Here is a 25048-nt window from a genome sequence, read left to right as displayed (position 1 = left end):
ATGCACTTCTGCAGGCGTCGGACGGTCCACCCTCATCCTGAACTTTACCTCGACGGGCACCTGCTTGAAGTGGTGTACACTTGCCGCTTCTTAGGGCTCGTGTTTGATGCCCGGCTCACATGGGTTCCTCATATTACTCAGCTGAAGCAAAAGTGCTGGCGGCACCTCAACGCCCTCCGCTGCCTCAGCCACACTTCTTGGGGTGCGGATCGCTGCTCGCTGTTGCGATTGTACAGAGCCCTTGTGCAGTCCAGGCTTGATTATTGGAGCCTGGCCTATGGGTCTGCATCACCCTCAGTGTTGAAGTTGTTAGACCCCATACACCACTGTGGGGTTTGTCTTGCAACTGGCGCCTTTTGTACGAGCCCCGTGGATAGTCTACTGGTGGAGGCCGGGGTTCCCCCGCTGCGGATTCGCCGCCATAGACTGCTCGCCGACTATGCTGTCCATGTGCATTGCTCACCGGGCCATCCCAATCGTCGCCTGCTTTTCCCTGTCACGGTCCTCCATCTGCCCGAACGGCGACCTCGGTCTGGGCTTTCCATAGCTGTCCGCGTCCAGTCCCTGCTGTCGGAACTGGGCTCCTTCCCTCTTCTGCCTCCCTTCCGGGTCCGTGCACCTACGCCTCCCTGGTGTTTGCCTCGGCCGTCCGTCCGTCTGGACTTGGCACAGGGACCCAAGGACTCGGTTCCGCCTGTGGCCCTCCGTCGCCGTTTTCTTGCGCTCGTCGCCTCATTTCCGGGCTGTGAGACTGTCTACACTGATGGTTCCCTGGTTGAAGGTCGCACTGCCCACGCTTTTGCTCACGATGCCCATGTTGAACAGCGCTCCTTGCCGGCTGGCTGCAGTATTTTTACTGCAGAGCTGGTGGCCATATTGCGCGCTCTTGAGCATATGCATTCCTGCTCAGGTACGTCCATCGTCATCTGCAGTGACTCCCTGAGCAGCCTCCAGGCCATCGACCGCTGCTATACCTCTTCTCCTCTGGTGTCCTCTGTTCAGGAGTCTGTTTCCGCCATTACCCGCTCTGGTCGTTCGGTGTTCTTTATTTGGACGCCAGGTCACGTTGGCATCCCGGGGAACGAACGTGTCGACAGGCTAGCCAAAGGGGCGATCGACGCCCCAGCTTTGGAAATCGGCCTCACGGCTCGCGATCAGCAGCTGGTGTTGCGCCATAAGGTGCTTGGGATGTGGACTGCTGAGTGGCGTGGCATGACATCCCCGAATAAACTGCGGGCTGTTAAGGAGACGACCGATGTGTGGCGCTCCTCCCTGCGGGCTTCTCGCAGGGACTCTGTTATCCTGTGTCGGCTCCGCATCGGCCATACATACCTGACGCACGGCCATCTTTTGCGTCAGGGGGATCCCCCCCCTGTGTCGGTGTGGGTCCCGGCTGACGGTCGCCCACATTTTATTGGAGTGTCCCCGACTGCGCACCCTCCGGCAGTCTTTTAATCTCCCGGGCACTTTTCCTTTGATTTTATGCGACGATGCCTCCATGGCTGACAATGTTTTACATTTTATCCGTGGTAATCCTTTTTATGGTTCCATTTAGGGGGGTCCTGCACCTTTCCCTTTCTGTGTCTCTTGTCCTCGTGTCTCTCATATTTCGTTGCAGATTTTAGTGTGTCGTCGGCTGGTTGACTCTTTCCCTTTTTTTTGTTCTCGTGGTCAGTTAACCAGTTTCCGGCCATCTTCTTTTCTTCTGTTTCTTTCTGTCTGGTGTTTGTCTGTACTCTTCTTGTCTGTAGTGTTCGTTGCTGCATTTGTGTTCTTTTAGTGCCTGGGGGGGAGTCTCCTTCCCCTTTGGGGTTTTACCTGCTTCGTGCCTATGTCTCGCCTGTTTTTTTTGGAATGGGGGACTGATGACCTTAGCTGTTTAGTCCCCCTTAAACATCCCAACCACCACCACCATCTCCAATACTAGACACTTATACGACATCTTTACAATGATCATCAGAATTGTTGATAAGTACACCAGTACAAGTATCATCACTTAAGTGCTTAAAAGGGTTAGATTCTTCCCCCATTAATTTACCTAATCCTAACTCACCGAGATTACTATCAGAACCAACATTTTCTTTACAAACTTTTTCACCACACTAATTATATAGATTTGAGATAGTTTTCTCCTCTAACAGAACTTCTTCAACATTCTTACAGATACTAATACTTCTATCTTCAAGACTTTCATTCATATTTTTCCAGAAGTTACTGTCAGACTGTAATTTGCTAATCTGATGTGCTTTTCTTGCATTAGTTCTGTCATTTCCACTTCAATATCTTCGATTACTCTGTCTTATGTATCTATTTTCAGTGTCTCTAGGCCGGTGGTGTTTAGCCTGATTATGGTACTTATTCTCACCTCAAACTGACAGGCTCCCAATGAGGCGTCCGTCAGATTAAATTGCCTTGTCTTGATTGTTGATTGTCTAATTGTCTGTTACTATTCTCCCAAGGTCTCTCCTTGTTGTCATGTCCTCTGTTTCCATTCCGATTACTGTGGTCGAACCATCTATTATCACTTCTATTGTAACCACTATTATTATTCTGATTTCCATTATCACTCCTGCCTTGAATCCTGCTTTGATTTCCCCACCCCACCTCCCACCCCAGTTGGTTGGTTTCCAAATCTGCCATTATTTAACCTTCCATTTCTCTCAAAGGCTCTATCCAACTTATCTACATATCTGAAGAACTGATCCACTGAGTCGTCTGGTCCATAAATCAATTCCCACTGTACTCTTTATGGTTATCTCCTTTTTAAGGCATCTGTTTGTATTAATTCGTCAAAAGGTTTGTCTAAGTGGACTAATTTCCTCAATTGGTTTTCACAGAAACACTTCAAGCTACCATCATTTTTCCTATACATTCGACCATTCAAGAACTCTCTCTCAGCTTGCTCAGATTCTGACCAAAATTTATTTAAAAACTTTCTCTCAAATTCATCATATGACATGGTAGAATTAATATTCTGATTGGCCCATGAGATTGCTTCTCCATCCAAAAATCGCTTAACAAATTTAATTTTAACATTGTCTGTCATGTCATTACTAAAATTATCCTGACAATGCTGTAGAAAATCAACAGGATGAAATTTCCCATCTCCTGCTAATTTGCTAATTTTAAAGGTATGCCACCCCACACACAATTAATATTGCTAACAAAGCTACACTCTCTTGTAATTCTGCAACTTTCTTACTTAAATCTACAACATTATTTTCACACAAATCTATTTTTTCTTCACACTTCAGTTCTACATTACTTATTTGATTGGTAATGTCTGTAAGTTTTAACTCAAGCTTCTACTTTTTCTTCTAAAATTCTCCTAGTCTGAATAACCTCTACTTTAAGTTTAGAATTTTCTGTTTCTACATGTTTATCTAGTTTTTCGAATCTCTCCTCATTTTTGGACAACTCTTACGTGAAATTAGTTTCTAATACATCTACCCGTTCTTGGGTAGGACATTTCTCATTTCAGGGCACGACGAGAGGTAATTGAAACCCTGGCTGAAAATTTAATTCAGTTGCTCCATTCCGGGGGGGTACTGAGTTACGAGGGGAATGCTTCTCTGTGGCCAAGCGGTGGGAGGTGGTGGTGACTGGGAAGATAAGGCACCTCATCCCTGCCCGCTCCCCAGCAGCACATCACCATCCCCCCACCCCCACCTAACCCCACCCCACCCCCACATCCGCCCCCACTTCCGCCCCCACCTCCACCCCCAATACCGAAAATTACACTTGTTGTGTTTTTATGATTGCATCTAATTATGTGCCTTGTCCTTTTTGCAACCAAAGCTCAATTGCCCCCAGGATCATAAAATTTTTGAAACTTTAACTTAGCGGAAAATTGACATCAGTTTTCTGCTTGTTCATCAGTATCCTCCAGATTTGTTTTGAGTAATACATGCATTTCTCACCTCCTGTGTTTAATCACCCTGACAAACATTGTCACTCTCCAGTATCTTGTGTATTCAAGTGAAAACCTACCTCTCTTCCTGGACCTGCATCAGTGCATAGTTGACAATTCAGAAAGTAGGAGTTTACTGAAACCCTTCATTGTCTGGTAACTTTACTTTTAATGTCCTTTAGTGTGGCAGGTGTCTTATGGTGCAAGTCTTTAAATTACTTTATCACATCTGTAAAGCAGACCATTAATCTCTCTGTTTAGCAAGGTGGTGTGCGTATTGCTATCTTCGTGGGATGGATCTCGAGAGTGGACAGTTGAGATGCCTGGTGGGGAGGAAGTGCTGGCTGTTGCTGCAGGACAAGGCTGGCTGGCGGCCGCTACTGACATTCGCAACCTGAGGCTTTTCACATCAGCTGGCACACAGAGGGAGGTGGTGTCACTGCCAGGTCCTGTGGTGTGCCTTGCTGGAAGGCAGAAGCAACTGATGGTTGTCTGTCATGGAGGAGCTGGTAAGGAGGTGTCTCATTCGTTTTGCAGTCTGTGCTAATATTCTCCACATACCTGCGCACTGTGTAGTGCATGCAATTTTGTGTTTTATCTTATTCCAGTCTGCAATAGTAAACATCCCTAAAGTGGAACATGCTCTTATTTATTTCCCATAATGATTTGCACTTGGACTATATTTAATCCTCCATCAGAGATTTGTACAAAGGATCTTTTTAAAAAGCATCAGAGCTGCTTGTGTTGATATAATACTAAACTTTGAATCTTTCCACTAAATGGCCTGTAAATTTTCTTGTCATTCAGCAGATAGCTGCAGCAGAGGATAATTTACGAATGGTGTATGACATTGAGATGCGAATAAAACAGATGTGTCATTGAATTACTCACTGCCAAACAGATTGAACCAATCAAAATCCATCAGTGCTTGCTAAAGGTTTATAGAGACTGTACTGTAGATTTGAGTAATAAGAGATAGTGGGTAATATGTTTTAGTGTTGGTGATAAGGATGTGCACTTCATGCCACCTCGTAGTTGACCCTGCTCAACTGCTACATCTACATCTACATGACTACTCTGCAATTCACATTTAAGTGCTTGGCAGAGGGTTCATCGAACTACAATCATACTATCTCTCTACCATTCCACTCCCGAACAGCGCGCGGGAAAAACGAACACCTAAACCTTTCTGTTCGAGCTCTGATTTCTCTTATTTTATTTAGATGATCATTCCTACCTATGTAGGTTGGGCTCAACAAAATATTTTCGCATTTGGAAGAGAAAGTTGGTGACTGAAATTTCGTAAATAGATCTCGCTGCGACGAAAAACGTCTTTGCTTTAATGACGGATTTCTTTTGGCACTCATGTGGATCACCTCACACTTTTCGTTATTTAGTGTCAACTGCCACCTGCCACACCATACAGCAATCTTTTCTAAATCGCTTTGCAACTGATACTGGTCTTCGGATGACCTTACTAGACGGTAAATTACAGCATCATCTGCGAACAACCTAAGAGAACTGCTCAGATTGTCACCCAGGTCATTTATATAGATCGGGAACAGCAGAGGTCCCAGGACGCTTCCCTGGGGAACACCTGATATCACTTCAGTTTTACTCGTTGATTTGCAGTCTTATTACTACGAACTGCGACCTTCCTGACAGGAAATCACGAATCCAGTCGCACAACTGAGACGATACCCCATAGGCCTGCAGCTTGATTTGAAGTCCCTTGTGAGGAACGGTGTCAAAAGCTTTCCGGAAATCTAGAAAATGCTATTCGTCATAAGGAACAGAGTCTTGATCAGCTCATTTGTATCCAATAGTGATTCGGATTCCCCACCTAGCGTGGACGTGGACATGTCAGATATACTAAGACTGCAAGCTAAGGCTGCAGGCTGCCATCATATGGAGAGCCACTGCCGATATATGTGCGTTATATGGTGCCACTCAGTGGCGAATGTTTACCGCTGAGCCTGTGGTTTTGGCTTGTGGACTGACCCACTACTTGCTGTACTTTTTCCAGTCTTGACTGGTTACAGATTTTCTGTTGTATTTCTACACTGACTTTGCTGTGTCCCAGATTGGTTAGAGGTCATTCACTTTGTGAACTCAGTCTATTGTGGACTGATAGGAACACGCATTTATTTCCCTGTGGCTTGGTGTACTCTATCTACACTACACAGGTTAGAAAAAGCTAATTTGCTGTATTGTCTTGGACAAAATGTTTTGCAGATCTGGCTACCACAAAGTGTATGGTAGTGGGTATTGTGGATAGTTATCAAAAAATCCATAAAGTGAAAATTTTTCAAAACTTGCTTTATGAATACAAAGCTGAAGATGACTATTTTCTGAACACCATCATCAACTGGAGAGGAGACTGCGAACCAGAATTCAAGTGATAGCCCTGGGAATGGTGAATACAAATTCTCCAATGGGGTAGTAGTTCAAGACCCAGCCATCTGCAAGAAAATTGATATGCATAATCTTCTGGGCTAGGCAGTGTGTGGCTTTTGAACCTAAAGCAATTGTCAATTTAGAGTGCTACAGGATGACAGTGAGTGGGCTGAAAGTCTAAAATTCCAGAGTTGCGTTAGAGAAGACAGCAAATTTGTTCTCTCAACGTGATAATGCCAGGCTCCTCACCAGTTTTGTGACCTTGGAACTCATTGACTAATTTTGATGGACTGTCTTGCCATGTCCACTATACTATTCTGATTTAGCACCTCCAGGCTTCCATCTCTTTGGGCTTGTGAAAGAAGGACTACATGGCTAACATCTTCCAGACTCAGATGCTGCCTTCAAAGCTGAAAGAAACTGGCTGCCTGAGCTGGTGCAGAGTTCAACATGCAGGCTATTGTTCTTGAATGACACAAACATGCAGGCTCTTGTTCCTGAATGACAGAAGTGCATAACAAATGGTGGTCAACGTGCAAAAGAATGACAGTATGTTGCTGAAATCTTTTGCTATTTAACTATGTTATTGTTATTTCTGTATCCATTGTACGTTGCATGGAAATAAATGAGAGATATTTGCTTCAGTATGACTTTCGTGGGTATTTCTAAAATTTGACTGAGCTTCATCAAGTTTTTAAGAAGATAAGAATTGTTTTGTATCATTTTTAGTTCACAATTTGCATGTTGTTGTTGTGGTCTTCAGTCCAGAGACTGGTTTGATGCAGCTCTCCATGCTACTCTATTCTGTGCAAGCTTCTTCATCTCTGAGTAACTACTGCAACCTACATCCTTCTCAATCTGCTTAGTGTATTCATCCTTGGTCTCCCCTACGATTTTTACCCTCCACACTTCCGTCCAATACTAAATTGATAATCCCTTGATGTCTCAGAATGTGTCCTACCAGCTGATTCCTTCTTCTACTCAAGTTGTACCACAAATTCCTCTTCTCCCCTATTCTATTCATTACCTCCTCATTAGTTACGTGATCTACCCATCTAATTGTCAGCATTCTTCTGTAACACAACATTTTGAAAGCTTCTATTCTCTTCTTGTCTAAACTATTCATCGTCCATGTTTCACTTCCGTACATGGCTACGCTCCATACAGATATTTTCAGAAAAGACTTCCTTACACTTAAATCTATACTCAATGTTAACAAATTTCTCTTCTTCAGAAATGCTTTCCTTGCCATTGCCAGTCTACATTTTATATCCTCTCTACTTCAACCATCATCAGTTATTTTGCTCCCCAAATAGCAAAACTCATCTACTACTTTGTCTCATTTCCTAATATAATTTCCTCAGTATCAACTGATTTAATGCGACTGCATTCCACTATGATCATTTTGTTTTTGGTGATGTTCATCATATATCCTCTATTCAAGACACTGTCCATTCTGTTCAACTGCTCTTCCAGGTCCTTAGCTGTCTCTGACAGAATTACAATGTCATCGGCAAACCTCAAAGTTTTTATTTCTTCTCCATGGATTTTAATTCCTGCTCCAAATTTTTCTTTTGTTTCCTTCACTGCTTGCTCAATATACAGATCGAATATCATTGGGGATAGGCTGTCTTACCCCCTTCCCAACCATTGCTTCCCTTTCATGCCCCTCGACTCTTATAACTGCCATCTGGTTTCAGTATAAATTGTAAATAGCCTTTGGCTCTCTTTATTTGACCACTGTCACCTTCAGAATTTGATAGAGAGTATTCCAGTCAGCATTGTCAAAAGCTTTCTTTAAGTCTACAAATGCCTTTCCTTAATCTAAGATAATTCGTAGGGTCAGTGTTGCCTCCCGTGTTCCAACATTTCCACGGAATCGAAACTGATCTTCCCTGAGGTTGGCTTCTACCATTCGTCTGTAAAGAATTTACATAGTATTTTGCAGCCGTGACTTATTAGTTCAGTAATTTTCACACCTGTCAACACCTGCATTCTTTGGAATTGGAATTATTATATTCTTCTTGAAGTCTGACGGTATTCCACCTGTCTCACACATCTTGCTCACCAGATGGTAGAGTTTTGTCAGGGCTGACTCTGCCAAGGCTATCAGTAGTGCTAATGGAATGTTGTCTATTCCCGGGGCCTTGTTTCGTATAGACCCTCTATATACTTTGCCCAATTTTCTGCTTTCCCTTTTTTGCTTAGAACGGGTTTTCCATCTGAGCTCTTGATATTCATACAGATGGTTCTCTTCTCGCCTAAGGTCTCTTTAATTTTACTGTAGGCTGTATCTATCCTACCCCAAGTGATATATGCCTGTACATCCTTACATTTGTCGTCTAGTCATCCCTGTTTAGCGGTTTTGCACTTCCTGTGTATCTCATTTTTGAGACATTTGTACTCCTTTGCGCCTGCTTCATTTACTGCAATTTTATATTTTCTCCTTTCATCAGTTAAATTCAATATCTCTTCTGTTGCCCAAGGTTTTCTACTAGCCCTTGTCTTTTTGCCTACTTGATCCGCTGCTGCCTTCATTATTTCGTATCTCAAAGCTACCCGTTCTTCATTTACAGTATTTCTTTCCTCCGTTCTTGTCAGTCATTCCCTAATGCTCTCTCTGAAATTCTCTACAGCCTCTGGTTCTTTCAGTTTATCCATGTCCCATTTCCTTAAAATGCCACCTTTTTGCAGTTTATTTATAACCCTGTATTCACCTGACCAGAAGTCTTGTTCCTCCTGCCACCAAACTTCACCAATTCCCACTATATCTAACTTTAACCTATCTATTTCCCTTTTTAAATTTTCTAATGCACCTGCCTGATTAAGGGATCTGACATTCCATGCTCTGATCTGTAGAACGCCAGTTTTCTTTCTCCTAATAACACCGTCGTCCTGAGTAGTCCGTGCTCGGAGATCTGGATGGGGACTAATTTTACTTCCAAAATATTTTACCCAAGAACCACACAGTAAAGCTGCATGCCCTCTGGAAAAACTACGGTTGTAGTTTCCCTTGCTTTCAGGTGTTCACAGTACGAGCACAGCAAGGCCGTTTTGGTTAATGTTGCATGGCCAGATCAGTTAATCATCCAGACTGTTGCTCCTGCAGGTACTGAAAAGGCTGCTGCCTCTCTTCAGGAACCACACATTTGTCTGGCCTCTCAAGAGATACCCCTCCGTAGTGGTTGCACATACAGTACGACTATCTGTATCGCTGAGGCACACAAGCCTCCCCACCAACGGCAAGGTCCATGGTTCAAAGTCCTGTATATATTAAATTAAGTGGGCAGAATGTTCTGTATTGGTACAGGGTGCCGCAAGGCCATAGCGGTGACAGACATTCATTGCTGATAAGAATTTCTACCTGACCTGAACCATGGCAGAGCATGCTGTTCAGACATACCTGTAATGGTTTGCCACAATCTAATTTTAAATATACAGTCCACTTTAACTAACAATGAATTTTTATTTTCAACCGCCTATTGTTTGCACCGACTGTATGCATTCAATGGACTGTGGAAGGAGCCAGGCAGTGTAGAATTACCATGCATTTTGTGACTGACTACAGAATGAATTTCAAGGCTGTGGGGGAGCAGTGATTCACATGAGAATATGGCAATTGCTGGGTTTTACATCTATTGATGATAAATGGAGTTGGGTAGGAGTGGGAAGTGGGTGAACATAAAGGGTAATGGCTTCAAATTCAGAAAAGTACAAACTAATATAAGTCATGAAAATGAATTTAGGTGGAATGCCTCTCTGCATTGCCTTTGTTGATTTTGAAAAGGCGTTTGACTACGTTAGCCATATAGCTGTCCTCCAAGCTTGGAGTGAGCAAGGAGTGGGAGCAGCGTACATTGAAGTGCTCAGCAATATCTGCTAGACTTCTTCAGCTTATGTTAATATCGGTGAATCAACTCGAGAATTCCACATCATGAGGGGTGTCAAGCAGGGCAATCCCATCTCCCCAAAACTGTTCTCGGCTGTACTGGAAATAGCTATGTCAAAGTTGAACTGGGAAGGTAAAGGAATTAGAATTAATGGAAGAAGGATTACCAACTTGAGATTTGCTGAAGATATTGCCTTACTGGCCAATGACTTCGCAGAGCTCCTAAACTTACTTACAGATTTTGCATCGGAATGTCAGTTGGTTGACTTGAACATGAATCTTTCCAAAACAACAGTAAGGACCAACAAATGGGACCCAGCTGGAGATGTGAAAGTCAAGGACAGTCCATTAGAAGAGGTCAGTGAATATATCTGTCTTGACCAGATTATAAATATGAAGGGAGATGCAAAGCCAGAAATCTATCAGCGCATCCAGCTTGGCTGGCAAGCATTTGGAAGGAATTCAACAGTATTCAGATAAAAAATGACAATAAATCTGAAGAAAACAGTATTTGATCAATGCATTCTTCCTGTGCTGACGTATGGTTGCTAGACATGGACACAGAACTCATTTACAAAAGCGAAACTTAGGACAGCACAGAGAGCCATGGATTATACCAGAAAGGATAGGAAAAGGGCAGATGACATCCGGTATGTGACGAAGGTTAAGGACATCTTAGAGACAGTAAGCTTCTTGAAATGGCAGTGGGCTGGCCATGTCGCGAGAAGAAAAGACAGCAGATGGACGAAGCTAGTACTGGAGTGGAGTCCGAGAGAGCATTGGAGGCCTAGAGGAAGACCACTGGACAGATGGGACAAAGATATCAAGAAGATCGCTGGTAGCACCTGACAGAGAACTGCCAAAGACCATTCCACTTGGAGAGTACTGCTGAAAGCCTACCTGAATCCATGATTCGAAGAGGCCACATCATTTAATTATTGAATTGGCTGGTGGTGGTGGTGGGGGTGGTGGTGGGGGTGGTGGGTAGTAGGCTATGTATTTTGCTACACTGTACGAGAGACACAATAGTTGTGTAAGGTACAAAATCAGGAATTAATGTGGCAGTCTGAGTTGTGGAACCTGTGCATATTAGGATACGAGTGAAGGATTACTTTTTTAATATTTTTTGTGGGTAAAAACTGTTTGGACGAAAGTTTGAGATGTTGAGAAGAGCCTAAGGTTCTTTGGAGCTTTTGTGAGTATGTTTGAACAGTGAACATGAGAACATATAGGCAGAGGCATTGTCAAGAAGCTGGCACTAACACCCCCCCCCCCTCCCCTCCACATACTCCTGTTACCCAAGTACAACAGTAGTATACACTTCATGCTGGATGCAAGGAATTCCTGGAATGTCCACAAAGAATGTCCTTGTAACAGTAATTGTAAAGCAATTATGATCACTAGAGAAACAATTATTGGTGTGTTCCATTAAAGGCATTAATTTTAAACAGGTTCCATGATTGGATGACGAAATTTCTCATTAGATAGTGATGGAGCGAAGCAAAGTAGTTTGGTTAAAAGGTGTACCTTCGCATAGTACAGGCAAGATGTAGCCACACTTCATCAGATAAGATGTGCTAATGCCCTTAATTGATAAATAAAACAGTGCCATGCCCAGCCAATGAAACAGTACTAAGTAGTGTCAAGCATAATACTCATATTATTATTACTCTACATAAAATCTTTTAATGTCCATACCATAGCCTCTAAAAATTGCATTCTTTCTTTGTTATTGTAAACTGAACTTGATTCAGTTTGAAATGTTGTATGAATGCAGCATCACACTTTTTTGTTCAGAGATGCATAATGGGTTTTATAATGGTTTTTCTCCAACTACACAGCTTTTTCCCACAAATCTTTAGATATCTTCTTATGGTTCTGTAATGAAAATTGTAATGTGCATAATTTTATTTCTAACATAAATGAAAGAGCAGTCTAAAAACTTTTCCAAACTTATTCTTTAATTTTTTGTTTATTTGAAAGAATATATTATAGTAATCACTTTGCTAGAATCAAGTTGTTAATGAAGACACAAAAGGCCACAGTTATCTTATAGGTGCAGCTGTAAGAAGCAGAGTAGCGTAGGTGTCAGAACCAATGGTTACTATGGCTTAACCCAACTAAATTGTAATCTTTATTATATAATACTTATTACAAACACTGGTTAGTTAATGCCTATTTTCGAGCTCATCATTTTTGCAGATATTTATGACAGCATTTTAAAATTGTTTCAGGATTGATATTTTCATTGATAGCTGTGAGGGATAATGTTGTAACAACAGTCTCTGCATATGAACAGCTGCCACTTGCTCCAAAGGCACAGCTGCACTGGGTAGGTTTCACTGATGAAGGTACACCCTGCACCACAGATTCAGCTGGAGTTGTACGTTTCCTTTCTCGTAAAGGATATTGGAGTCCTGTTTGTGATACATCTTCCCAGGTACTGCATATTTTGTAATGTATATCTCTTTTACACTTATTTTCTTGTGTGTCTCAGTATGTGGTGGAAGCCTTTGTAAATGATCCCACTTGGCCAGCGTGGATATCAGCTGTCTTAACTGAAACTGTATAGTATAAGAGACTTATGATTATGTTGGTGATGAGAGTTGGAGAGGGTGAAACCTGGTTGTGACACACATTCTAATCCTCTTGAATAGCACAGATGGGGCCGCCAACTCTTATGGAAGGGTCACATCACTACTGTCACATACCCATGCTTCATTAGAAGCTGCAGAGAAATGTGTTTTAGCCCAGGACATTGGCACAAATTCTAGAGACCAGTTATCTCGAGTAACCATCTTCTCTTTCTGTATCAATCAGATACTGATGATGAGATACTTTTCCGCTACCAGCGTTTGAATTGGCAACCTTTATGGAGTACCACTGCACAAGCATGCATTAGCATCCTTTGGATATGGTGATGGTTTGTCTGTGTGTAATATGTGTCTGAGAGTTAGAATAATGTGCTTTCTGAACTCTTTCTTTCCTTCTATACCTTTATCCTCTTTAAAGGTGGGTCTCTCTCATCCTGGGGTCTGAGCGACCTGCCCTTCCTTCCTGACGTGCTATATCAGTAAATTATAATTTTAAATGCACCTAATCAAGAATACATTTGGAATACCACACCCAGAAACTCGAAAGTATGCATTAATGTACAAGAAGCAAAAATATTTTACAAATAGACTATGGTATTTCACTGCCAGTATTTCCTAGTGACATGAGCAGTTATGTAATTTTGTAATGGTGTGTGTTTGCGGAGATTGCTTACCTGAAAACTAATGACATACTTGCTGTGTGAGAAGTAGAATGTTCATATCCTGGGAAAAGATCTTGCAAACTGAAACCCTTTTGGTGATAAACTGATTAAAAATAAGTCCACATGTTCCAACAATCCAGTGATGAATCTGTCAGAATGGAGAAAAAAAAAAAAAAAAAGTCAGTAAGTATTTTCTCGCGTATTGTTCCTTTCAGGATTAATAATGCATTGATAATATAAAATTGTAATACTTCTATGTTGGTATTGACTCATAATATGTAAAGATTTTCTGACTCCATAGAGGCCGAACAAGATACATGTGACAAAACAAGCTGAATTATTTTATGCCTTTCAGATAAATAGCTTTGTAATATGGCACAGTCATGATCAAAATGTTAATTTGTATACATAACTTGGAGACAGCGCTGTGAAGTATTGGCGTCAATTAATTGCCCACAAACCGGGGTGAGAACCAGAGTGCAGATAAATTTCCTGGAAGATCCTAATTCAAAATGAGACACAGAAAATTGCTTTTACTCCTTTGTAAATGGAGAAGTGTTTTCACTGTGAGGTTTATCATTTAGATGTATGCTTTCTTTGTATCCAACTTTCACATACATGACAAAATTGTCTGGATGTGTGCTGTAGTAATGGTATTCAAGAGAGTTATGACCTTAGCTGTTGGACTTTGTTCATATAAGTAACAATCACGGTGACTACTTCAGGCCCCGACAGTTTTATTTAGGGAGGAAGTTTTCTTGTGTGGAAAACTGCACAAATGTGTGCATGCTGACGACATTGCCAGTGAGTTACATTAATTGTGATACCTGTGAGAACTGAGGGGGAACTTTCGGGTTTGTGTGAGTGTACTGAAACCACACTTTACAAATAACAATGGTCATGGAAAGGAGAGGATAGCAGCACTTTTAAGGGTCTGATATTTGATGTGTACTTCTGTAGAGTCATGTAACATACAATTTCAGACAGTATAAATGAGCATTAAACACTTTTGGGAACAGACACAGCATAGATTTTGAAGATTTACCTTGGCTGCAAGTAAGTACCGGAGCTCTCTCCAAAAGGCTCTCCAAACTGAAGTCCAAGTTTGGAGATAAAAGTACCACCACCACCACCACCACCCCCTTTCCCATTTGTAAACCATAATCAGTTACAGCAAAGCGCTACATAGTACTTGTGTTGCTTCGTGGACTGATAAGGGTGTGTTAAATGCCCTGTAACAACCTCTACTCTTTAAGGGGAATGAATGAGAAATAGCAATCGCAAGGGGAAAGTTCAGTTCTGTAGGGTGCTTGCTTGAGTGTCTCCCACTTGAGTTGACGTAATGGATGAGGTTGGCCTCCCAGATCGACCATCATCTTGTGTTGAATCATGAACAACGTGGAACTTGGCGCACCATTTTGCAACGATGGCTTTTGACAGACTTGCTGCCCCGTACACGTTCTTCATTCTACGATGGATGTCTTCTAGTATTTGTCCCTCAGTAGTCAAGAAAAGAATAACAGCACATTGGTCCTGACTGGATGCATTTGGTGATTGACACCATAGTTAATGTTTCCACATTTACTGCATGCACGTCAGAAAGACACGAATGCCTCACTAATCTCTTGCCTACGTGTTGGTGCTTATATAACCCACGTTGGAGTAGTATTGGACTGCATATACACTGCAGCAACATCCTCAAATGAAAACTTTTTGGTTGCCCATTTTATATTGCTGTTATCAACAATTTCATGTGCTCTTTCGAGCTGTATTACTTGTGCATTTCCTACATTTTGTAAAGCAAATATTATATTGTAAGGCTTAGAAAATTGCATTGGAGGAAAGGAATTGTGTGTTTAGAATTATTTAAATTCAAATAAAAATTCACAATTAAAACATATTAGTTGTACTTAAAATGCATTGAAGACCATGACATTGTGTTTTTATTAGCAATTTATGTAGAAACCCTGCGAGCTCTTAAAGTCTCATATTTTACTTGAATGGTTCTTGAAATTGTGTGTCTTACTGTGTTACTTCGTCTCCTCCCAGACTAGTGGCAAGTCAGACCATTACTTTGTGCTGGGTGTGAGTGAACGGTACCAGAACGTGAGATGTGTGCTGTGTAAGGGAGCCAGGTACCCGCCCACTGTGCCAAGGCCAGCTGTTGTGGAACTGTCCTTAAAGGTAATTTTTTTTCCTATCCAAACAGATGTCAAAAGAGGATCATGTTTGCTATATTTAGCTGGTTTAATGTTGGTTTGTTTTACTTCTGTAACCTATCACCTTATGTTATAGATATGGTAATTGAAATTGGTATATTTTATGCTTACCTGTTGTACCTCCAGATCTTTGAGTCATTTAACACACACTTCATCATATTGTTAAGAAACCATTGTGCTTAGCAGTAACATGTGGTACTTTTTTTTGTACAAAATCATCACCTATTGTTGAAACATATGTTGTTAAGTAGACAGTTACTGGGTATTGTGAAAACATATCTACACTTGACATTTGCAGTCATGCAGGTGTGTTTGGGGTTGTATTTCTTGATTTTTATTTGTATATAGAGTAATTGACACAGAGGTTCAATAACAAAACAATTCTTACAGCACTAGGCCAGGAAATTATAGCTGTGTGTGTGTGTTGTGTGTGTGTGTGTGTGTGTGTGTGTGTGTGTGTGTAACTAGAAGGTGAGTGATTATCTTTAGTTATTCCATATGTTTGTAAATAACAAGTCTTGATTGTCTACTGGCTTTTTTATTTTTGTCAGGAACATCAGATTACTAACTAACAGAAGAAAGAGGAAGTACACATTATTGGAACTGTTTTATATGTATGGGTACTTGTAACACAAATTGTATATTGCAAAACAGTGTGTGCTGATTGGACTAAATTAACCCATGGAAATGGAAATGGAAATGAGCATTTGGCGTCATTGGCTGGGAGGCTCCTTACGGGGCAAGTCCGGCCGCCTTGGTGCAGGTTTTATTACATTCGACTCCACATGGGCGACCTGCATGCCAGATGGGGATGAAATGATGATGAAGGCAACACAACACCCAGTCCCTGAGCGGAGAAAATCCCCGACCTACCTGGGAATCGAACCTGGACCCCTTAGGATGGCAGTCCGTCATGCTGACCATTCAGCTATCAGGGCAGACAATTAACCCATAAGTGGGTGATGTCAGTTGCCGTTAGGATTTACTGACATTAGGTCCTGAAAATGGTAAACAATTTAGAAGTAGAAAATAGATTTGAAATGAGTATAACACATGGCGGTTTTCTGCAGTAAAAAGGCAAATATCAATACTTCACAGAATCACACAGTTGCAATGTTAACAAAAAGGAATTCTGCAGGTATCCGGGGACCAAAAGAAAACTGAAACCTGCGGAAGACTGGTGCTGTTTTACCAAGTGAAGAAATACCTAAGGTGATTAGGGGGTAAAGAAAAGAGAAATTAAGGTAGTTGAAGTGATTATGGTGCGGTGTGGTGTTAACGCAATAAAGAAGCCACACCACTGCAGTATAAACAAAAAGGGAATATTGTATAAAGAGTACAGAATAATGTGGATAATAGCTTGATGAGATAAATCAATAAGACATCATGAAATCTAAAGGTAACCAAAAAAAGGACAGAAGAGTTCCTACAGACTACTGTAAAAGAGTTGAAGAAATATGAGGGCAGAAGTAGAGGTGTGAATTGTCAGAACATGATCATAATTGTCCACATTAGATCTCTTTTGACCTTGTTGTTCCCGCCCACAGTTTGTTGTGTTAAGGGATTTCCATATTTCACAATTTTCATGATAGTCGGGGGGCTAGTTCTTTTGATGGTTACATCCAGTGACAGTCTTCTGAAATTGAGCACATGACCACCTTAGGATGAGTTTTGTGTACATAGCCCTTGGTTGCCATTAGGAGTTGCTGACATTAGGTCCTGTCTTCGGAAACTCAGTTGCAGTGATGTGTAAGACTTCTTTGTCCCTTTGTAGGCAATTAACTCCCATCAGATTGTCGGTAGACTGACCCCAGCAGCTGATAGAACTTATCTGTGGTACTAAGTTTCAGATAGCCAGTGATAAGTGCACACATTTTGTTGAGTGTGACGTGAAGTTGCTTATCATGGCTGGATTTGTACCAGAGAGGTAAGACAAGTTCACCAGTAGAATAGCAGAATACCAGTGCTTTTAAAAGATACCAATGCTGTTGTTTTTCCACTTGTTGTTGAGCACCCCAGTTTGAGCATATAATGTTCTGGGTGGTATTGTTTCTGCCACTGACTTCGATTTTGGTGTCTACACAGTCTTGCTTGTAGGTAAGAGCCTTACACAATCCCTCTTAAGCTTATTCCCACCAACTCGTTCTTGCTGAAGGAATAAGTAGTTCTGAAAGCTAGCATTTTATTTATGTTTATTTAAATGTTGTATGCATGCTTATCATTACTGCTCTGATTGATCAGTGCCTGTAGCACACTGCTTTCAGATTGTCTTGTTTATTCAGAATATCAACTACTTCATAGGACTAGGATTTCTAAAATGAAGGTACCACTAAAATAAAAGTAAAAATAAGGTCTGGTTACAAGGCTGTGACATAGAAGGGAGTAGAGAAAGAAAGACGGGGAGAACACAAATGTTATTTTATGAAAATCATCTTCGTCCAGGTGAAAAAGAAAGAAAATGGCTGGGGTAAATGGGACTTTTTAGGAGTTGAATAGGAAACTTGCTTGTGTCCTACGTAGAGAGATACATAGCAGGACAGAATATAAGGGAGATTGATAACAAAATGCTAATGCCACACAGGATTTGCAAATCAGAAGTTAGAAGAAGTAGACAAGGCAGTCAACAACTTAATAGTAATGGAAGAATATGCTAAAACTAAGAACTTAGAGAAGACAAACAGGGATATATATACCAAAAAAAAAAAAAAAAAAAAGGAAGGAAATAGTGGACAAGAGGCAGAAACCTAGGGAAAGAAAGACAATAAAGGATGCAGCAAAATGTAAAAGAGAAAATCAGTAGTATCAAAGAGTGAAAAGATGTTAACAGCAATGAGGGAAATGGCTTGATAAGTGGCCCAAATAATGAAGCATTCACCAAGTATACAGGGTCTGTTTTGCAACACAATGAATCGTGTTAACAGAGTAAGCCTTAGCTTTGTGCATTCATTGTTATTGGCAGTGTAGTACTTCTGTTACTGACACTGAAAACTGAACCAGTTGTTCATTTACATCTACATCATACTCAGCAAGCCACCTAATGGTGTGTGGCAGAGGGTACTTTTGTACCACCAACTGAGCCCTCCAGCCCTGGGAGGGCATGGGAAGAATGATTGTTGGTTAATGTCTGTATTATCTTTAATTTCTTGAAATTTCTCCACTTGGTCGTTACGTGAGGCATATGTGGGGGAAATAATATGTTGTCCAATTCTTCCTGGAAATTGCTCTCTCGAAATTTCAGTAGTAAATATCTCTGTGCTGCACAATGCCTTGCTTGTAATGTCTGCCAGTGGAATTTGTTGAGCATCTCTGTAACACTCTTGTGCCAACTAATGTTCTGTGACGAAACGCGCTGCTCTTCATTGGATCTTCTCCATCTCTTGTATCAGTCCTACCTGGTAGGGATCCCAGATAGATGAGCAATGCTCAAGAATCAGTTGAACAAGGGCCTTATAAGCCACTTCCTTGTGGATGATCTGCATTTCCTTAAGTGTCTTCCTATGAACCTGAGTCTGGCATCTTCTTTTCCAACTATTTGTTTTATGTGGTTATTCCATTTGAGTTCACTCTCAATAGTTACTCCCAAATATTTTAAGGTTGATACTGTTTCCAGGGATTTTTCATCAAGAGTTTAGCTGTACAATAGCGGATTTCTTTGCCTATGTATGTATATATGTAACATTCATTTACATTCAGGGTCAACCGCCAGAGGTTGCACCATCCATCAATTTTCTGGAGGTCATTCTGCAAATCGTTACTATCTTCTGGCGTTGCTACTTTGTCATAGACAACCGCATCATCTGTGAACGGCCTTAAAGAGCCATCATTTATCTGTGTAAACAGTCACAATCCTATCACACTTCCTTGGTGTACTCTGGAAATTATTGCATTTGTTGATTATGTTCCGTTGAGAGTGATATGTTGAGTTCTATCTGCAAGGACATTTTGAATCCAGTCGCAAATCTGCTTCGATACTCGATAAGCTCGTATTTTTTTCACTTAACAGAGTGCGTGACAGTGTCAAATGCCTTCCTGAAGTCAAGAAACATGGCATCGACCTGAACACCATTGTCTACAGCACTGTGGATCTCGTGGAGGAACAGAATGAGCTGAGTTTAACAGGATCGGATGCTGGGGTAGCTCCTCAAGAAATGCCGTAGCTATTATATTGTTCTCACCATTGTGTATGGTGGTGTGTTGCGTTACTTGTGGTATTAAAATTTTAAAGCAAATAGTCAGATAAATAATTGCCTGCCCTGCTATAACGTCAGTAGTATACCACTGAACCATGTTTAATAGTAGTCACTCTTGCACACACTCTCATCCCCCCCCCCCCCCCCCACTGATTATCACTTACTTTATGCGTGCTATAATAGTGATGGAAATAGTCTGAAAAGTCATGAAAATGTACTGTGCCACACACAGTGTGCCTATTCATTTTTAAATTTTGTGTGAAGAGGAAGGTTTGTGATAAAGTGGATATCTGAATTAGAGGCATAACTTTAATGTGGACATGGTTTTGAGTGTACCTGTTCATGACATTACGGTGTTCAATGAAGTAACAGAAAAACTGTATACAATCTACACTCAAACCAAGTGTATCAAGAGTACTAGCCTTAAAAAAATTTTTTTGTTATTTACATACAACAATTTAAGGAAAACATAGATTGCTACTTACTGTATAGATGACACATCAAGTTGCAGACAGCCACAATTAAAAGACACTTACACATTAGTTCTCAGTCGCACCTTCGTCAATAAAAGAAAGAGATACACACACCACTCAGTCACACAAACAAGCACACCTCATGCACACATGACCACCAACTCCGGCAGCTTGGACCAGAACGCGTTGTGGTCTGAGCTGCCGGAGTTGGCAGTCATTTGTGCGTGAGGTGTAATTGTTTATGTAAATGAATGTTGTGGGTGTTTCTCTTTCTTTTACTGGTGAAGACTGTGGCTGAGAGCTAATGTGTGTCTTTTTAATTGTGCCTGTCTGCATCTTCGCATGCCATCTGGCAAATAGCAGTCTATCTTTTCCTTAGATTGTTGATATTCCAAACTGGAATTTCTATTGTTTTTTATTGTTTACATTTTTGTAAGCTAAAAGAGAGCATCCACTGTTGTATTGTCAGTTGTTATGCCTTTTTGTTATAAGAAATATTGGAATATTTTGTTAAAACGTACTTTCACAAAGTACAATTTTATATATTAATCTTCTGTATTCGGATATTGTTAAACCAGTATGCTATTTTATCCAATGTATTGAAAGCACTGTCAAAGAAGTTGGTCAGCTAACATTTTTTGAATCTTCAGATCCCACTCTGTGAAGAAGCAACTGAAAAGGCTGGACTAGAAGAAAAATTTTGGCGATCTCAGCTACTTTTGGGTGGTGTGGAAGCCTTAAGTAGAACTGACGACAACTACTTGAATGAAAAAGATGCAATTGAAACTACTATAAAGGAGACCATCATCAAGTTATTTGCTGTAAGTAAAATACATGTGCTATGATTTTACCTTTAGTCAATAAAATTGTGTGAAAATTACGATATCTGACAACTTCTTTCCATTTGTATTTAAGGGTGAATAACAAACACACTGTTTTTGTTCTGCTGATTATATTTACTATTACTTTATTCTCTTCTACAGACAATTAATGTAGGCATTAAACAACAGACGTTGTTTTGAATCACTTTAATTTGGCTGGGAATACAAGAAATTGAAGTGAAATTTGTGTGGCAGTAAGAAATAATGAACATTTCATCAATTTTAATGTCATGTGATTAAAATAAATGCACTTACAACATAAAACAAGTCCTATGCATACTCTTAATGACAGCAGGATCGCCCAGTTAAAGTATGTGACATATTTACAACACATGGAAGGAGTATGATATGCCAACTACAGTAAAACCCCTTTTCAATGACAGGGGACCAAAATATTTTTCGTCTTCTGGATTTGCAATTCTTGTATTTCTTTTGCGTTTGCAGTTAAAATAATTGGATATAGGTTCCACCTTTTATTTGCAACCTAAAATAACCCCAATAAACAGCATTTGGCACCACAGTGACACAACTAACGGTTACCAAATCAGTTACTTCAAGGGCAGCTCCAGCCAGACACCTTGTAGCGTGCATTCCACTGACCCCAAACCACACCACCATTAGCAGCAACTTCAGTGGTGTCAAGCGAGAGCTCATTGGAGGTTAGGGTCAAGGTTTGTTGTGTTTTCTGATGAAAGCTGGTTCTGCCTCGGCGCCAGTGAGGAACGTGTGTTGTGTAGGAGGAGGCCAGTTGAGGGCCTGCAAACAATCTATCTCTATGCTAGACACAGTGGACTTCCACCTGGAGTTATGGTCTGTGCTGCAATTTTATGTGACAACAAGAGCACACTCTTGGTTTTTTCACGCACTCTTAACTGCGAATTTGTATGTCAGTCTGGTGGTTCGACCTGTTGTGATGCCATTCGTGAATAGCATTCCAGGGATGTTTTCCAACAGGATAACACTCGCCCATATACCTCTGTTGTAACCCAGTATGTTCCAGAAGAGCGCCAACATGTAGCCTTGGCCTGCTCGATCACCAGATCTGTCTCCAGTCGAGACATCATCGGATGACAACTCCAGTGTAATCCACAAACAACATTAACTGGCATTGCATTGACTGATCAAGTGCAACAGGCATGGAACTTCATCCCACAAACTGATATCCAGCATGTGTACAACACAGTGCATGCACATTTGCATACTTACATTTAACATTCTGGTGGTTACACTGGTTATTAATGTACCAGTGTTTAACATCTGCAATGACTTATCTCACATTTACATTAACCTGTGATCATTTACATTAACCTGTGATCATTTACATTAACCTGTGATCTTCCAATGTTAATCACTTAAATATTTTACCTAGACAAATGTGTCCCCAAATTTTTGTTACTCAGCATTAATTATTTTTTGTGTTGCTATTTTTTTCCATCAGTGTATATTCTCTTGCACTGTCATACACATACACTATTATATATTATCTTTGACGTTGTTGTATACTGCTTTTCTTCACTTTGAAACATAAATTACACCATTCACACCATATAACTGACTTCCATAGCTTGCCTGCAAGAGTGGTTTGGAACAACGAGCAGCTGAACTTGGAGCATTGATGCCGTCTCAGCAAGTTCTTCAGTTAGCTATGAAATATGCTACCAAAGTGGGCAAGCATCATCTTGCTGATCGCCTTTCTGAGGATGCTGCTAAACGTGAACGTGAGCGCCTCACACCGGAGATTACTGCCATCATGTCGGGGAGTGGTGCATCTCACAAGAGGTACAGTGCTCTTACTTTTGTTAGCTTCAGTGGTTGGTTTCTTTCTTCGTCTTGTTTTTAAGAAAAATGTGTGTCTTGCAGTCTAAGAAAGCATTACAAAAAAGGTAAATATGTTTTTAGGCCTTACCTAGAATACATTATGTTCTGGATAAGCCAATATATAGATTAACTACTGTAAACTCCCCACATATGCCAAGGAGTAGATGCTTGTCTTCTTGGGGCATCAGGACTCCTGGCAACAGCCATCATGCCAGGTGAACTGTGCTGCGGCTGAGAGAGCCCCTGATCCGAGTGGTATCAGGGCGGGTGACCTGCAATGAAGCAGACTAAGTCATCTCTTGCCGGTGACTGTGCGGTGCTAGCAACATTATTCCTAATTACATAATACCATGTATAGCTGCTAGTGCCCTATTTTAAGACACTTGTAGTCTGTTTTTACATTCAGGATGAAATACTTGATAACCAGTTTGTGTGTGTATGTGTTATATATAAGAGCTGCCATTTGATAAAATTTCTCATAATTATCAACATATTTATTGACTGTCATACCATTTTTTAATTTTTCTGTGTTACTTATATACATGTTGCGTCAATGACTCAACCAGCAGTTGTTTTTCTTCTCATCCAGTATCTCTCACAGATCCAGTCCAATTTCTAAACACAATACTAAGCATCTTGCTAAGACATGGGTGATTTATGTAAGACATTCACCTCAAATATTTACTGAAATATTTAAGTCATCAAAATTGTTGTAGGAAAGTTCTAGTGGAATGTAAATACTTCTGGATTAAAGGAGACCACTCACCAAAATGCAGAAGTGTTCAGTCATCAATAAACACACATCAAAAGAAGTAAGACTTGTTAGCTTTTGTAGCAATACTTTTTTGAGCTAGACTAACCCCCCGCCCCCTGTGGCTCAGAAGGGGTCAGCCAATTTGCCAGCTAGGAGTGCGGGGAAATGGGGGGGGGGGGGGGGGGGGGGGGGGCACATGCACAGGAAAGGCGAAAGGCATGTGATGCACAGTTGTCGGACCTGGTGGGGAACGACGCTTGCTGGTGACTTAGGGACAGGAAGTTGGAGGGATAACAGGTTGTAGGAAGGAGAAACTGTTGGGTGGAGGGTGTGGGAACAGTGAGATTGAGATCAGGACAATTATGAGAGTGAAGGATGTGTTGTAAGGTTAACTCCCATCTGGATAGTTCAGAGAAGCTGGTGATTAAGGGAAGGACTTAGATGGGACAGGATGTAAAGCAACCATTGAAAGTGAGCTTGTTATGCTCTGCTGCATGTTGTGCCACTGGTGGTCGACTTTGCACTTGGCAACTGTTTAGCTTGGCCATTCATCCTGGTCAACAGTTGATTATTAACCGTACTAACACAAAAAGCTTTGAAGTGTATGATAAGTCACAAGATTTGATTTTTTTACCTGGTAATTTTGTTGCCTTAAGTTGGTAAAATATGGTAGAGTGGGTTCCAACTATCATTGTCACAATTGGTTTTAAATGCAGGATAGCACTGCTAGTATGGAGTGATCTTGTGAACTTACTTTACTTTTTCGTGTCCGGAGATTTGTTTCAAAGCCTCTCAGCCCAATGTCGGGCCAAGTCCAATGTTTCTCTCTTCTCAAGCCATAGTTCGTCAAGGGTACACCTGGGCAGATGGAACACTGTAGAAGATGTTCCATATCCTGAACTTCACCACAGTCGCATTTGTTGTCTCCTTCGTCCTTGGAGCCCCATTTGACTGGGTTTGCTTTAACTGGTGCTACGCCTGTTCTGGCCTGTTCTGATGCGGTTCAGTGTTCTCCAAATCTTCCAGCTTGATGTACTGCCGCTGGGTATTTCTCTTGAGGCAGGGTAGTCCTTCGGAGGCTCGTTCAATTCACTAGTGAGAAATCTCTTGCGGGATTTAAGTCTGCTACGTCCACATGAAGAACCATGCAGCGGGTGGCGCTCGTCGAAAATCTGTTTAAATTTTTCTGTATGTTCGTGCACAATTCTTCGGGATTCAGGAGATGAGAATCCAGCTGCTTTGTATATTTTCCCAAGTGAAG

At 41.2% G+C, this 25048-nt stretch overlaps 1 protein-coding gene across 2 annotated transcripts in view; it reads left to right on the top strand.

The window, feature by feature from the left end:
- The window catches only part of LOC126236151 (WD repeat and HMG-box DNA-binding protein 1), a 172918-nt gene that overhangs the window by 71448 nt on the left and 76422 nt on the right, over positions 1-25048 (top strand). For both annotated transcript variants that reach the window (XM_049945236.1, XM_049945235.1), the window contains exons 10-14: positions 4172-4419; positions 12431-12636; positions 15502-15636; positions 20985-21155; positions 22780-22994. In XM_049945236.1, the coding sequence (XP_049801193.1) occupies positions 4172-4419; positions 12431-12636; positions 15502-15636; positions 20985-21155; positions 22780-22994 (975 nt within the window). The remainder of the gene's footprint in view (positions 1-4171; positions 4420-12430; positions 12637-15501; positions 15637-20984; positions 21156-22779; positions 22995-25048) is intronic.

The sequence above is a fragment of the Schistocerca nitens genome, chromosome 2 (genome assembly GCF_023898315.1).
Source record: "Schistocerca nitens isolate TAMUIC-IGC-003100 chromosome 2, iqSchNite1.1, whole genome shotgun sequence".
Classification (NCBI taxonomy): Eukaryota; Metazoa; Arthropoda; class Insecta; order Orthoptera; family Acrididae; genus Schistocerca; species Schistocerca nitens.
This window is presented reverse-complemented; position numbering and strand designations above follow the sequence as displayed.